The 17,077-nt window shown below is 41.8% G+C and overlaps 1 protein-coding gene across 2 annotated transcripts in view; it reads left to right on the forward strand.

Moving 5' to 3' along the window:
• The first annotated feature begins 3,136 nt into the window (after positions 1-3,136).
• The window catches only part of SMG1 (SMG1 nonsense mediated mRNA decay associated PI3K related kinase), a 69,389-nt gene continuing 55,448 nt past the window's right edge, over positions 3,137-17,077 (forward strand). Inside the window, exons 1-2 of one of the 2 annotated variants that reach the window (XM_075515113.1) lie at positions 3,137-3,450; positions 13,036-13,199. In XM_075515113.1, the coding sequence (XP_075371228.1) occupies positions 3,362-3,450; positions 13,036-13,199 (253 nt within the window). In that variant the 5' untranslated portion in view covers positions 3,137-3,361. The remainder of the gene's footprint in view (positions 3,451-13,035; positions 13,200-17,077) is intronic. The other variant, XM_075515114.1, reaches the window with a different exon arrangement.

The raw sequence follows: 17,077 nt of genomic DNA on the forward strand, positions 1-17,077 counted from the left end.
GGCTTCTGTCCTATTCCAGAAGAGGATATAGCATCTCTTTCCCTCATGTGGTTGGTGATTGTTTTTCTTTCAATCTGTAGCTTTGTTATGGATCAGAGGGAGCCAAGGGCCAAAAGGGACTTGTAATCCTCAGCACATGCTGGTTTTTCTAGACATACTGCTTAGTAAGGAAATAAACTAGTAAGGGGTAAACGATGCAATATGGTGCTTACCGCCCTATTTCTGCACATTAAATATATACAATCTGCACTTTATTCCGACTAAAAATAACTCAGATTAATAAAGCTTTCTTTTATATATTAAATAGAGAAATCATTACCGTGAATTATAAAGCAGGAAAAGTGTGGTTCACAGTGTCTGTTACTCCAGAGTTCTGCATTAGGATGGATGTGGACAGTTTGATGGAGTGGATTGAGCATACGCCCAGGAGTGAGACAGGAGATGTATCTCTGTGAGTGTCATTGACTCATTCTGAGATTTAAGACAGGTCTTTTAAGTCTGTATATTTCTATTTTGAGAGGGTCCAGATTTAGACACCTTATTTATTTATTTTTTAACAAGACTCAAGAATCTACAGCTCCAACTGATGTCAGTGCCGGCCACTAAGTATCCAAAACCAAAGACCCAAACTGGAGGGCAGAAAATTAGAAGGCAGTTTTGGAAATCCTGGCCTTAGCTTCCCTGGGCTTCTTCATTCATAGAGTGGTGTCTGAATGGCCTTATCCATCTTTGCAAAGTGGCTGATTGAAATCTGCAACCGAGAAAGTGCTATACAAATAATTATTGCTCTATCTCACAAATCTTGATGAGCATTTTAACTATTATCTATAATACCATCCAAATTTCACAATATAACCATCCTTGTAGAAACAGATCAAGTATGTCTTTTCATTTGGCAACTGTGTAACATTTTACAGTTTTAAGGCTGTGCACAACAGCAGTTTAGAAAGCTAAACATCACTGATCCATTTTACAAATGGAGACAACTGCACTCAGAAGAGGGATCTGCATTAGACCACACAGACTGCAGCAAACTCACCACCAGAATACAGGATTTCTGATACAAAATTTACTGTACCGAACACTAAATCAGTGATTCTTAAACTCTTGCTATACGCAGGCAGTTGTTGGTCATAGTATGCCAGCTCTCTTTCTTGCCTCCCCTTGCTAAATTAATTTGAAAGGTAGTTAAAAATACATTCCTAGTATTACCTTGCCTCTCAAATGAGTCCTGTTGTTACCACTGGGATACTACTCAGTCATGAAATAAAAAGAAAAATCACCACCTGCTGCATCACCAGGGGCAGAGGATCTGCTAGACTTTGTCGGAAAGAGTGAACAAATTTGCAGCAGGTATTGTTGCTATACTTACAAAAACCTAATTTTGCTGCATATTGTGTAATTCTGGATGTCCATCTCAATTATTAAGAAGGGAAAAAAAATTCTATCATGGCTCATAGAACTGATCGTTTTTGCAAAACTGATTAAGGTACAAAAGCGCATGTCAGTTAAGACACAGTCTGATGGGCACTGGGTCATATTGCGTCAAAATGGCATTATGTTGCAATGAAGCCTTGTGATATAATTTTTATTTTTTTTGTCCTGAAATCTGTACATGTCTTGCATGCATTGCTTATGGACTGTAAGCCAACAAGACTGTATCAGCAGGATGATGGCTGCCCAGCAGAATCCAAGGGAGGCAGCAGTATGCCATCTGTCACCTAAGCCACCAACAGAACCGTGGCGTATTAGGCACAAGGGAATTTTAAAAGTCTCTTCAGGTCTTTCAGTGGTCTCAAATCTAGGATATTGTAATTAAAAAAAAGAGTGTGATCTACCCAGGTCTCTTTGCTGAGTATCTGACTAAACTATTATAATTTTTCATAACTGAGGAAATATTCTGCAGTTAGGAATTGGGTTTATTGGATCAGCTAATGTAAGTTTCCAGGTCTTGCAGGAGAAATAAAAATACGCCTGAGACAGTCGTCACATCTTTTTTGGGAAATGTACTCAGAATATCTACCAAATTGAGGAGACATTTTTTCTCCCCTCAGATTTGCCTGCCTTTCTGTTTACAGATAAGCTTTCCCCACAATGGGCATCAAATGCCTTTCTAGCAAATGTGGCAACAGCTTTACATAGAAAAGTCATCCGGGCTTAGAAAGACACTACTTCGCCAGTCTGCTTTTGAAATGCATTTTAGCAGCTGTGAGGAAGAAGGGAGGAAGAAGGAGAAACATTAGGGGTTTAGTTAGTGTCTAGTGTGGGATTATTCAGGTTTTTGCTGACCACTGCCAAACATCAGACGTCTCCCTGGCAGTCATATATGGGTGACATGTCCTAATGGGGAGAAACGTGGGGATGAGGATCGGATCTATTCAGAGGGACGCAGCTCCCTGCACTCCAGCAAGGCTCGGGGCAGCACAGACCCCTGCAGAAGGAAGGAGGGAGGATGTCCGCATCCTCTTAACAAAGGGAGATGGGAGCAGGGCAAGGGTCCTCCAGCTCTGCTGAGGGCCTGGGAGCCCCGGCTCCTCTCAGGGCTCAGGGGCCCCAGGCTCCCCTCACGCCCTGGGAACGTTGGTCCCTTCAGTGCCCAGGGGGCCCAGGCTCCTCTCAGGACCCAGGGTCTGGGATCCTCTGGCTCCCCTCACGGCTGGGGGACTGGGAGCCCCCGCCTCCCCTCATGCCTTGGGGACCTGGGTCCCCTCAGGGTGCAGGGGTGCCAGGATCCCCTCAGGGCCCGGGATACCCCAGATCCCTTCACGCTGGTCAGGCTGGGATCCCCTGGCTGCCCTCACGTCCAGGGGCCCCAGGTTCCCCTCACAGCCGAGGGGCTGGCAGCCTGTCGGCTGTCACCGACCCTGACAGCCCAGGGGCCTCAGGCTCCCCTCAGGACCCGGGGGGCTGGCTCTCACTGCCCGGGGCGGGGTGGCGACGATGGCCGCCCGCTCCCCCACGCCCACTCGCAGGGGAGACCGCCGCCCGAGGCCCCGGCGGGGACCCCCCCCCCCCGCCGGTGGGGAAGCCCGTCCCGCCGCTGCCGGAGGCGGACCGCCCCCGCCCCCGCCCCCCGTCCCCCGCCCTCCCAGCGTGCCCCGCGGAGGGGGCGGGCGGCCCATGTCCGCGATCCCGGCATGCCGCGCGGCTGGGCAGCAGCCGGAGCAGCCGCGGCGGCCGCGTCCCCTCCCTCCGGTGTGAGACAGCAGCCGCCTGCGGAGCGCGAGTGAGGAGCCGCCGCCCGCGCCTCTCCCCCCCTTCCTCCTCCTCCTCCTCCTCTTCCTCCTCCTCCTCCTCCGCCGCCGCCCCTGCCCCTGTCCTGCGCCGCTGCCCGGCCGGCCATGCCGTCTCGGGCAAGGTAATGAGCCGCAGAGCCCCGGGGTCTCGGCTGAGCGGCACCGGCAGCAGGCAGCACTACCACCCGCGGGGCTGGAATGACTGGCAACCCAGGTGGGCAGGGCTGGGGCAGGGGGCGCGGCCTGGCCGCCTGCGGGGCGCGGGGGCCAGGGCAGCGGGGCGCCGCGGCTGGCGGCTCGGCCCGCGCCCCGGCGCCGGGCCTGGGGGAGCGGCGCGGCGCGGGCCGCGGCGACTCGGAGCGGCGGCGGAGCCACTTCCTGGCTCTTGGGCCTAGGGGCGGGCGGGCGGCAGCCGCCGGGCCTAGCGCGGGGCGGGTGGCGGCGGGCCGGCCGCCGGGCCTAAGCGGCGGGGAAGGGGCCGGCCGCGGCCGTGCCCTGGCGGGAGCCGGGCAGGGGCGCGGAGGGGATTTCCGGGTCCGCGTCTGCCGGCCGCTAGAGACGGGACAGGGACAGGTCTGTCACCGAGCGGCGCTCGGTGGGACCCCGGTCTGGGCTCTGAGCTGGCGGGTGAGAGCGCTGCTTCCTCCCCCGGCTTCTGCCGGTGTCCCCGCCTCCCCTCGGTCTCTCGCGGTCGGGGTGGCGGTAGCGCATCTGGCCGATGCCTGGTCCGTGTCTGCGGGCAGCGGCTTCCCTCTCCCTGCGCATCGCGGTGGGAGACGCCTCGCTGGAAAGCTGAAGCGTTGGGGGGCCTGCAGTGGGGTGGAGAACTGGGGGTGGGCTTGATACCTGTATGTTTTCAGTCTAGTCTTCAGCTGGCGGTTAAGCAGAGAAGAACAGAGGCTGCAGAAGTACTCGTAGCCTTTCGAGGGTTGATAAAACAGTACAGGATTATTATTTTTTTTTTTTATCTGGGGAAAGTAGTTGAGCTGTAAGTAGGCTGGAGTGAGAGCTTATACAATGTGTTAGGTTTTAAGGTGTGTTTATACCTGGTACTTCTTAGTAAGTGAAATTCTTTAGTCAAGTATAGAGAGTGATTTCAGGTCTTGATTACTTCTAATATATCCCATGCCAATGTATTTGCTGTACTGCTCAGCTTTGCTATTTTAAGAGTCAAAATTGTCATGTAGAAATTGTAAATAAATTTGGCGTTTCTTAATTTTTTTTTAAATGTGGAAGATTTAGGGCTTTTTTTAGTGTTTTTGAAAGTTTAACACAATATGGGATCCTACTTTTAAACTTCGCAGCAAAGAACAGAGTGGCACATGCTTGGGAATATATTTACAGATGACAGTCCCAGTTGCGTGTGATTTGGACTAGGAAAATTGGGTGGATGTGAAGGTAGATCTTATGAAACACAGATGTAACTTCAGTATTTACTGTGAAGGAAGCTTTGCTTTTGCTTGAACGGCTAGCAGCACAGCCTCTAGGGCTAACGCTAGAGGCTATTCAATTCTTAATGGTGTGTGGGGCATGGTTATTAAGTTCTAATTTCTTCTGTTATTGAACTACTTGGTCAAATAACTTACTATTTTTTCCTCACTTAAAAGCTTGCAAACCTTGTTGGTGACATCTTCTTATAGCATCTAGATTTTCTAGGGGGAATTAAGAAGTCTGGTCTCTCTCTTACTTCTTAACTACTGCCTTGCTTCAGATTTGTGGGCCGCAGTCTGGAATTCTGGACCCTAACTCTTGACCTTCCCACCTGGAAGAAATTGGATGTACATCTTGTGTCTTTGCAGCGGATGGCTTCTATAAATGCATTCTGGTTAGACATATTGATTTGTCACAAGTTCTATCTTTTAGCATGAAAAAGTACGTCTTACAGGGGCTAGGAAGCTGACTTTTTCCAACATAGCAATTGTCTGCAATAGGTTCAGTTGTGTTAGGGGTGTGCTAGGGGTGAAAATAAGAGTGTAGCTGCAGAAATGCTTTGCCTGGTGATAAGGCTGGTTTAAGAAGTTAGACTGTTACCTCAGTGTCTGACTCTGGTCCATTCCCCCACGCTGTAGTTTGGTGCCTCCTTAGCTCTCAAGTACAGCTGCTGTAAACTGGGCTGCTAAAATAATTATCCCAAGAGCCACAGCAGAAACAAAAAATCTGAAAGTGCTAGAGAAAGTGTGGCAGACTAGGGAAGCTTCCTAGCACAGATAGGGCCTAGTTCTGTTTCCATCACACTGTGTGATTAGAGCTCCTGCTAAGAAATAGGTAACACCTCTTCACTGATCCTGTCACTTGTAAGAATTTCACTTTATCCTTTCCTTTAAATATTATTTTTTTAATCTGGTGAGGGACCCCAGGAATCAGAAATGTGCACACAGTCCCAAACACGGAGCACATTTTTCTCTATATGTTATGCTCAAGTTTTTTAAATCTCAAAAAGATAGCTTGAGCGATATGGAACATGTGAGTCTACGCTAAGAGCTTAAAAAGACGCAGAGATTAAATCAGTCTTTGTTGTTTTGGCGTTAACTAATTTTTAAAAGTGATTCACATGCACGGTTGAAAGGAGATCTGTTATATAAAACTGGCAATGAGCGTTCCTTTTTCATTGATTGTTTCGAATATGCTCTTGGACAAACCCCGCAACACAATATACCTGCATATTCTTTCCTTCCCCTTTCTTTTCTGTTGACTGTTAGTTTCGTTTAGCTTAGATGATGTTGCTGGTAAATTCTTTCTTGCAGGGCGTGGAAGAGGGAATGCACGTGGCACATGGTAGTGAAAACTGCAGTAATTGTAGTTGTTTCAGGTTCCTAAAGGGGAAAAAAGGAACTGCTAATGCATGGGTGTATTATCGGATGGATTGTGTTTTCAAACACACATTTTTGTGTGTGTAAAAATGACTAGATTGCTATTCATTACTAGGTCCAGATTCCTCTCAATTTTTAGTAATGCTAATCAGCATTGAGACTTGGGGTGAAAACAGGGTGAAAATAGTGTGAAACTGAAAGTTGGAGCCCACATCCTTCTTTAAGGGAGGGTAGTTTTTAATTAGAATTTGATTTTTTTTTTTTGGTGCCTGCATGAATGCAGTCATATCTGTCAGATGCACGTGGACTGGTTTTCCTACAGTGTGTGTATTGATAGAGCTGTGTATTACAGAGGAGGAAGTTGTCCTGATACATATGACCACATTAATTTGTGCACTGAGGTGTACCAGACTCTAAATTAATAGCAACACAAAAACTTTTTAGATAAATGTTGGATGTATGTGACAGAGAACAGTGAGGGGTTTTTGAGAAGGTTTAATAAAATCTTGTTCCCCCTTCTTCTAATCTTCATAGCTTTCTAGACCTTTACTTCTTTTTTCTTTTTTGTTTGACAGATCTCACTGCACTTTTCCTGATACGACTTCTGGGGGAAAAAATAAAATCATGTCAGTGTGCAGGTCTTGTGTGTAAGCAGAGTTAATTCGGTAGAGTACTAAAGGCTAATTATATACGGAAACAAGCAATACTTCCCTTTGATAGGAAGTGCTCTGGGTGGCAAAGCATGTTTCATGAGCTTATGGCGGTACTAAGCAGGAGTGTGAGTGCAGGGTAGCAGGTTAGCAAATGCAGGGTGAACCGTGGCTTTATTTTTAGGCGAAAGTGAGAAAAGGAAGATAACATTTTAATTAACAGGACCTCTCTGTTTCTCCTATCATAAATGTAGGTTAGCAGGGCAGTATACGGAAAAGTGAAACAGAAAATCTTTCACATCTGAGAAAAGTTCCAGAAGTGTCTTACTAGGTTCAGTACTGAAATTCGCTCTTGAAAATGAAATGTATCCTTCTCATGCAATATAAGTCAGTGTTAGGAATTACTGACTTCTGTTAGCACGGTGCCTGCCAAACCAAGTTACCGCCTAGGTCCCTGTGGGTCTAGACACGAGGAGACAAGACAGTAAAATATGGCTCTCCTTCCAGGTAGCTTATAACCTAAACAGGAGAGCAGTACTGGCTAGCACTTTGTAGCTGAGGACAAGTACCCTGTGTTTAATTAAAGACAGAATGGGAGGTATTGGCAGGGAGAAAAGAAACTCATCACAGCAAATGGGCTAAGAAAGTGATGGTTAGAGCAGTGCTTTTTATGTGGCTGTGAAGGGCAGAGGCGTGTCTTTTATAAAGGGCAAGCACTACTTGTGGATATTGTCTGTTCATAATGCTGGATTAACACATTGAATGACAAGCAGGATGATGGTAGTGGGTGCTGTGTATAAGGAAAGTTGAGACAGAGACTCTATTTGTCCTGCATTTGCATGTACAACAAGGTACACATAAAATGTTTGTTAGAAATAGGCTGAAATCTTAGTTTGGACAGGTCTGTAACTGAGAGACCTGAAAGTTGACAACATAGGAATGTTTGAGGATGTCACTGAAATTACCTGAGAATGGGTGTAGAGTCATGTAGGATGAAAGTTGGTAAGGTTTCTCTACTTCTTCACGGATAGTTGAGAGAGAGGAGGGCGCAAAGAGTGAGATTGATAGACACGTACATAGGGGGAGAGAGAGAGAAAAATAGTCTGCAATGTTGAAGGCAGCTTAGAGAATGAGATGCACTATCAGTTGTGAGGTGCCAATGTGAAGAGGTCAATGGAAACCTTGGGAGGAGGTTCAGTGGACTGTGTGTGGGAGATGCTGAACAGGAAGGGGTTCAGTTCTGAACTGGCAACAAGTAATTCTTGATCTCCTTTCACATCTGAGTGTCTTGAATATGCTGATAAGGTTGGGAAGGTATGAGATCAAAGAGCTTTTTTGTTTTTTGGTAAAATGGGGGAGCCCAAGTTTGTAATGTGAAAGCCTTTGTTTTTAATGTGAAGACAGAGGAGAATGAGATGTGAGAAAGATGAAAGAAGATGAAAGTGTGTCAGTGGGAAGCAAAAGGAACTTGGAGAGCAGATAGTCTTCCATACAAGAATAGCTATGCTACATCAGACCAATGATTTAGCTAGCATAATAGCCATTTTTGGATACAGGATATCAGAAAATGCCTGTGGAAAAATAAGAACAGGATGCATATATGTGATACAATTCCCTGACATTCCCTCCTAATGTCCATCACAGGACAGAAGGAAATTGGTGAGCTACTGTGTAAGAAGGTGCAGAATCAAGAGGCGATTGTAAAAGCTACTCTGACTGCGGATAGTTGTCCAGCAGTGGAGATGGCAGAATTGCAGTAGGAAAATAGTTAATTAGTTGCTATTTCACTAGTAGAAAACATGGCCACTTACACACTCGTTGTGCACTCTCGACACAGGAGTAGAAACAAAAGTAGGCTTTGGGGTGGGCTCAGCCACGCTTGGGCTTGGCAAGACAGACCAAGTGATGATAAAAGAGCATGGCAAAAGAAGGCTGTCATTGCTCTGCATGTCAGTGGAAGAAAGGTCGGGAACTTGGTGGGAAGCTCTTAATTTGAGTGGATACAGTGACTCTAAGTTTTAAATGTTTTATTGATAAAGATTTTAAGTAATGAAGAATTTATCTGCATTATAGCAAATAAACTTGGCAAATAGAGCACATAAGCAAGTAAAATTGACTGACTTGAACAATAACACAACTCATACAGTAGAGTTGTCTCAGAATAAATCCTCCATGTAGATCCTCTACTTAGAAATAAAATCAAATAGAATAATTAAGTGATTTTTGTCTCAAAATAATATCCATATGGCAGGGTCATTCTGAAAGAGCTACAGATAATGAATAGTATATACCAGATTGTTTGTAACAAGTTTCTTAGACAAAAATTCTAGGCTTCCATATAACTAAAGAAACATGATATATTTTTGATTGACCTGTTTTTCTTTTTTCTAGATAAAAAAGTTGTTTGTTTTTTTTAAAGTCAGTTGTTCTCAGTCATGCTGTCTTCAGTCATACAAATTGGCTAGTCAAATCATGCTGATACTTTTGATGGAATGAGATACACAATTATTTTTGGAAAAGTCTAACTTTCCTTTTGTATGTCCCTGGAAAAAAAATTGAGTAGCTTTTTTTTTTTTTTTTTTTTTTTAGGGAGAACTAGTGGCCATTTCTGCTTATTTAGATGGGTGAGCTATTTTCTTTTTCTGATGGATAAAGGCAGGTTAAAAATCACCCTGCAGAAAACTGAATGCAATCTCTTCTGTATAAATGATATGTGTATGCAGGAAATTGGTGCCGGTGTTGGGGATAATCAGGTAGTCTTCCACCCAGAACCAGGCACAGATGAAAACTGTCATGCCACCTCTTTAAGTACTTTGCTTAGTATCCATCAATGAGCTTTTCAGGTGGAAATAAGACAGTAGTGTCTCGTAAAGTGGCAAATACGCTTTTGAAGCTACAGTATAAGGTAATCATAGTCCTGTTCATCCTTGCAATTTCCCATTCCAGCTTTGTCTAATATCACGTTTGTATTTGTACTTCTGCTTATCTGCTGCTAACATTGGACGTTGTGGTTTTATTAGTATACAATGTCTGTTCAGGTCTGTGACAATGTCAATGTATGTAACTGATAAATTTGTTGTTACATAGACTTCTTTTGAAAGATGACGCTAAGCATTACGTCTGTCATGTAACCTACCATCTGCTTGGCACAATGTAATTAAAGGGGAAATACCGTCATGTGAACAGGAAAAGTGCCCTCCTGAAATGTGGGCATGAGCCGAGGTAGCTGGGAGTGCAGTTCTTCCCGTCGCCTGGTGGAATGGCTGCAGTGTACCTTAAAGGGCTGGAGGGAGGCAGAAAAAGTGATTACTTGTAAGACTCTGGCAAGTACTTGTCCATAGAGCGGCTGCCTTCTGAGTTCTAAGTGGTTGTCTTTCAAAATAATGAATACATTACTGACATGAAAAATGGTATTTTTCAGAAACAGATTTGAAAATTAAATGTCTCTTCCTGTGCACGCAGGCCATGCTTTGCTGTGAGTTTGCACAGCGGTGTCCTGTGTCACCCAGGTGTCTGGGTTCCTCGGTAAGGGAGCACAGGCGCAGGTGGCAGGTACTTGGGTCGTGTCCCCAGGTCTTGATGAACCCACACCACAAACTCCCAGGGTGCTGATGCAGGAGCCTACAGTACAATTCTTAAATTTGCTTCCCACCTGAGAAATGGTGTGCATCACTGGACAGCTAGAAATGAGATGGTGGGCTCTGCTTCTGGTGTGAATCTTAACTGCAAGCTTCTTTCAGTTCAGAATCCTCCTTCAAAGCAGTACAGACCATAGCAGCCAGTTGGGTCACAGGACCTAGTTCTCTGGAAACAGTATCTTTCGATGAAGTGTTTGTTCTCCCCCTCATAAAGAGACGTGGAAACTGTTGGATATTTAAGCTATACATTTATTGTAGTGGGAACAATGTTTTCAGTGGCAACTCTTGTCTCTTAAATTGATACACAGGAGAACAATTATATATTTCTAATAAAATTGTGCTCACCTTTTAGTTGGGTGATAAAGTGTGAACAGGTTAGCTTGCAGAAAGCTGTTCCCAAAGACAAAACAAAGCGAGTGTGTGATTTTTTTTTTTTTTTTTTTTTCCCCAGGGAAACAATAGGCTTATGTATTTTACCACAATGGAAAATTTTACAAAACATTCAAAGGCTGTGCTGTGGGAAGTGAGGTTAGCTGAGAACACGTGTAGTCCTTCAGTTGATTGGAATATGCAGAACAGTCTTAAAAATCGTATGTTTAATCAGCTTGCCTTCAGATTTAAGAATTTCAGACTTAATGCTTGACAATTGGAGATGATGCAGTCTACAGCACATCACCTTAAAAAAAGCAATGCTCTTTGGGGAGGAACACTATTAAGAACCCATCAGTACTTAAATTTACCAATTGAAAATTTGTCAGTCTGATTGAAAGGCTGAAATAATTTGAATCCTCTGTAATAAAGTCTGCTGTTCCTCAAAGTGAACTGGAAGTCTCCTGAGGTTTTAGGACAGGGAGAAAATCTGGGGCCTCTGTAGCTGCCTGGAAAATTTGCACATGGTGTGGCACATTTAAAGTTCATACCATTTGAAAGTACAGTGCAGAACTTCATTGTTGTTCAGCATAACTTAGGTGAATGGTGAAGGTCCAACTGTGTAAGTGTTTCTACAATCCTAGTTGACTGTCATCAGCAAAGACTTTTACTAAGGCTTTGCCTCTTGAGTAGCATAGCTTGTTTTATAAAATAGTCCAAGCGAGTGCTCGACAAAACAGTAGATGCGGTGCCACGGTGAATACTGAATGAGGAAGAGAGTCTTATTGTGGATATCTAAAGCTGAATTTGCCTATAGAGCAAAAGGGAATAATACCTGCTAAGCAAACCTAGTGTCAACCTTTCACTGCGAGAACAGGGAGAAAGCACAATTTTCTTCTTTTGAACCCTGTTCCAAATTGAGAGTATATTATCTTTTAACATTCTCAAGAGAGTAAAATATGTGTGTGTGGGGTCTTTAATTCCAGTTGTTTTTGCAAATATCAACCCTCATGTTATTACTCTTCCAGTTGTACTGAGGACAGGCTATATTTGAAGATAGCAAGCCTTCAGGACAGCTTAAGTAACAACCGCTTTTCAAAAATTTTAGCTGTGTTTTTCCCTTTTGGCCTTGAGATGTATTTAACTCCTTTTCCCTCAATTTGTCTACCAGTTCTAATTGCAGTGTTCTCTTGAAAAGTAAAAATGAAAGACTTTTTCCCAAGAACATGTGGTGTTTGTCCTTATACAAATTTTAGTTAATTTACAGGAATGGAAAGGAATGATCTGTCCTGCTTTTTGTTAAATAATCAAATGAACTATCCAAAGCTAAAAATAGTAGATCTTTAGAGTTTGCTTAGGAAAAGCCCTCTGTAAATAATTTGAATAGTGTGATATCAAACATACTTGAGTTAAACAAAATTCTGCTGATTTTTGGTTTGGATGGGTATTGTTTTACTGGTTTTAATGTAAACCCTCCAGTATTGCTTGTAAGAATGCTGGTGATCATTAAAGTGATTGGTTGAATTTAGGTTCTGAAGTCTCATGTGCACAAATTTGGTATATTAAAGTTACTGTATTTTTAAAAATGAAATCACTTAGTATGTCCAGTGAGAAGAGTTGGTTTCATAATTTTCACCTCTTTCCTTAAAAGTTTATTCTGGGCTATAAATCAGTTTTCTGATATGAGAACGGTTTAGACTTAACGCAGATTTTTTTTAACTCACTTTTTATCTGCAAACATTTACTCTAAAGGATAAGAGCTCTTAATTTACATTCCAGGTTTTTCCACAGTAAAGCCTGTTTTCTTGTTATGCAATTTTGGTTTTGCAAAAACTTAGTATGCGATTCCTATATTGATTATCAGTTACATGCTAGTAACACCTCCATCTAATAAGTGGTTTTACATTGCTCAATAAGGCCCATAGCATATTATGTCAATGTTCATGTGTGGATTAGTAATGACTTTCACAAATGGTAGACACTGTATTGCCTAGCTGTGGTATATACCTATACCTAGTTCTATTTTATTTTTCACTTCTGGGAAGTAATTTTTCCTTATATAGGCATCCAACTGAAAAGAGACTTGAGAACGTCCTGAGAAAAGGTGCTGGCGCACTAGAATGCATTCCCTTTGCATGTTGCTGTAATAATTAGTCAATTCTAATACCAATGTGAATTTAATGTCACTTTTTAAGAAGCAGGTTAGATGTACAGCTTTTTTGACACAGGAAAATAAATTTGGGATTGTCATTTAAATATGTTGCATTTATAAGTGAATGTGAATCCCACTCCTGTTATACACCTACATAAAAAAATATTTTTCTCTTTATAGAACTGACAGTGCATCAGCTGACCAGGACAATTTAAAATACTCTTCATCCAGAGATCGGGGCAGTTCTGCCTCCTATGGATTACAACCCTCAAATTCAGCTGTGGTGTCTCGACAAAGACACGATGATATCAGAGTCCACACTGACATACAGAATGAAGAAAAAGGTATACAGATTGCTGTTTCATGTGTAAATTGTGAGGGGACGTTCAGAGAAAGGCAGTAAACTTGAAATGGTGGAGACTTTTTTTTTTTCCATAAAAAGGCAGTGAACTGATGTAACTCATTGCCACAGTATCACTGTGTTGAGAGATTTATCAGGGATCAAAGAAATGTTGTGGTTGATGTGACTAGTGAGAAAAATACGCAGTTGCATTAGGAGAAAAATGTAAGAGAAGACTTAATGCATTAACAGAATAAGCACTTTTTCCTAAAGAATAGTATTCTGTATGTGTCTGGTCTGCAAGTTTTAATTTCTTCTTGAATACTGTCTAGTGCTTCTGGTATTGAAAGTGGACTGCCTGATTAAATGGGCTACTAATATGATATATTACCTATTGCAGCTTTACTGCAGCAAACAGGAATCTTTGTTTGGGACTCGAATCTATTTTTTGTCATTAATGGGAATTTCTGTTTCTGTGTGCCTCAGTCTGACTTCATATAAACTGCATGATGTATGGTTCATATAAGGGGTTTTTTTCTGTTTTTTTGTTGTTTTTTTTTGAGAATGGAAATACTTTCTCTAGAAAATGGCTAAAAATTCAGAATCATATCTTTTTCATCTTTATGAAAAAGAAATTGTATTCTGATTTTATTTTTCTTTTTAATCACCAAACACAGGTATCAAATAGGATTTTTTACTTGCAGAGTCACTTTTTAGACTATGTAGATCTTCAGGCAGGCCAGACAAAAAAAAAAATCTCACAGGAATATTAGCGGGGGAGTTCTTGTTCAGGAACCTAAAAAGCATTCACACTCCCTCTACTTCTCTGCCCTGTAACTATCCGTAAAGAATTGCTACATCTTAGGGGAAGTTACAACTGGGTGTACTGGTGCAAATTTATTTTTTTATAAGTAGTAGCTACTGTTAGTAGGAGGCAGGAGCATGAAACAGGTATTTGTTTATCTGCATACCTTGAGAACCTTAAGATTTGGTTAACTTAAACAGAGAAACTGCTTAGAAAGTGAGTACATTTGTCAGTGTGTCTGCTAACATGGAGAGTTTTACGGTGTTTCACACAGACTGGCATAGTAGGTTATTCTTATACTTTGAAGTGTGCTAATATTTAAAGAACGTACTGTCAGTATAGTGAAATAGTAAGTTTCAGACAAATTCAGTAAGGTAGTTTGTGAAGTTGCTGGGAAAGTGCCATTTGAAAAGAAAAATGCACCTCTCTCTCCCTCTAGTACTGTACCTTACAGGGCATGTCTCTGCTAGCTCAGCACTTTAACTATGCTATTTTGTTCAGGTGTGACTTGAAAAGCGATGATTAGGATATTCTGTACTATAAAACCAAATTCCAAGTATCTCTAGTTCTTTTTTTTTTTTTTTTTTTGAGAAATGCGTAACCTTACGGATGCAGAATAGTTTCTTTGTTCACTAAGATTCTTCAGTTTATCTGTTGGAGTCTGCAGCATGGAATTTTCATTTTAAGAACTTTTCTGTCGTGGATAACCATATGTCATAAGTACCTAGAATCCTTGAGAAGAAATTCCACTGCCCCCGCCCCCCCCCATTTCTGGTGTTGGTAATAAAAATGACTTCCAACTTGATAATTTCTGGAAGTTGTTCAGGTTTGAAAACCTCCAAGGATGGGAGGTTCTGCAGCCTCCCTTAGCAGCCTGTTTAGTGCTTTACCACTGTCTTGAGAAATAATTGTTTTCTCATATCCAGTTTGAATTTCCCTTGCTGCAACTTATGACTGTTGACTCCTGTCCTTTTGCTCTGCATCTGTAAGATTAGTCTGGCTGTTTGGTTTTTTTTTAATAACCCTTCACGTTAACTAGTGGAAGACTGCAATTAGATCTCTCCCCTTTGTCTTCTCTCCTTTACTTTATAAAACAAGACAGAGGGGTTGGAAGATGTAAGTTTTTAAAATTAAATAGAAGGCTCTTGGGTGCTCTTGGGTTCAAGATGATATTCTTTACATCTACTAAGGTCCAGATTACTTATAGATGAGATGTTCTAGCTTCCTGCAACACTTTCCTCCCTTTTGATTTGTAACTATGATGGGCTCAGAGTCCTTGCTGCTAAAAACATACTGCACTAGTATTTGTATGTCATGGTATCTGCATATTTATGCTAAAATTAATAACAGTGGCATAGCTGATCATATTCTTATTTGGTCTCAGATTTAACATTTAAAGGAAAAAGGATAGAATTTGTATATATTAGGATTTTCAAAAACTTTTCAGACCAGGAGATAACTGAAGTGAGTTCTAATGTAATATTTACAGCCTTATTGCTGAAAAACCTGGTTGCCCTGCTGTTTTTTAATTACTCTAATGGCAATTTGTTTCATATTGTTACCAGAGATATACCATCTGCATGTCAAGTGGGAGAATATAGGTTTGTGTTTAATTCATTTAAGGTAATGTCAAATACACTGTAGCAAATACTACATGCCTTTGCAGACAACGAAAAAAGCTGGGATATTTTGTGTGCTAGAGGGAGAGTATGAAATAACTTTAAGAACTCCAATAGTATATGGTAGTATGTCTGGTTTTGATAGTTGATGTTTGTGGACTGAATGCATGATTAGCTGACATCTTCAGTTAAACTAATTTCTTTGTTGCTTTGAATTTTAGTGATACACTTCTGTTTAGTCATAATTATTGCTGTTAGAAGTAATGTCCTTCATAGGACAGTGTTGGTTTGTTATGACAAAATAACGTTGCATGCAGGGCATAACAGGGCATGCATGCTAGTTTCTGTTTAAAAATTGAGTTTAATGTTGTAAATCCAAATATAAACAAATTATCTTTACTGTAGTTGTAATTAGTTAATTACAACTGAGACTTTGCACAGGATTTTCTGTAATGGTAGAGTAGTCCCGTGTGTATAGAAATACACAAACTTCCACTGGTAGTTCACAGATGCTTTTTATCAAAAGCTTTGCCTTCAGGATGATATTCTTTACATCTGCTAAGGTCCAGATTCACCTTGATGTTTCAACTTATTTTTTTATCCATCTTGTAGTTTTGGCAGGCTGCCTTTTCTTATGGAGAGCCACCTCTCCTTTTCCCCAGGCTTTCTTTTATACACTGATGCAGGTGGAATTGTGGAAATACCTTTTCTGAAAGAAGTCTTGCATATTTTTTGTTGTTCTGGGTTTAATTTTATTAGTCGATTCTTCCCTGTCTCAGGCAGGGAAGGCACTTCAGAAAGCTGCCTGCACAGCTGCCTCGAATGTGAGCTCTAATACGTTGAGTGAAGTATGGGACAGGCTCAGAGGACAGTTTCACTTCTCCACAGTACTGCAGAGGAAGAACCTGCCCCTCAAAGTAGTGTGGCAGACTGGAAAAATCTTTGGTTTCAGCATTTGAGTATGTAAATTCTTGTGGCTCTAGGAGTAAAAATAATTTAATTACTCAAAATGACACTTTTATTTCCGTTTTATATTGTTACCAAAGATGTACCATGTGTATCTCAAGTGGGAGAATATAGGATTGAGTTTAATTTAAGATAATGTCAGCATTAGTGTGTGAAAATATTTTATTGCATGTTTAGGGAGAGTTGTTCAATCTGTACATATAAATAGTCTGTGGTTTTTTAAAAAGCTTTCTCCTTTTTTTTTTTTGGCCATTTTACTGAACCTGTGTGGTGGATTTATAACAGAGTGGAAATTTGATGTGCATAATCAAGGAGCGAGTAAGTGAATGTATCTAGCCATGTGTACTAGCAGTTTGACATGAAGAGCCTTGTAAAATACAGGGTCAAAAATAATAATAAGAAAACCCCAAATGCAACAAAATTGATGTTAAACTTTGTTGCAATAGAGGTTTTTTTCATATGCTTCAAAAAGACTGATTAGATTCTGAATAT

Source organism: Mycteria americana, chromosome 12 (genome assembly GCF_035582795.1).
Source record: "Mycteria americana isolate JAX WOST 10 ecotype Jacksonville Zoo and Gardens chromosome 12, USCA_MyAme_1.0, whole genome shotgun sequence".
NCBI lineage: Eukaryota > Metazoa > Chordata > Aves > Ciconiiformes > Ciconiidae > Mycteria > Mycteria americana.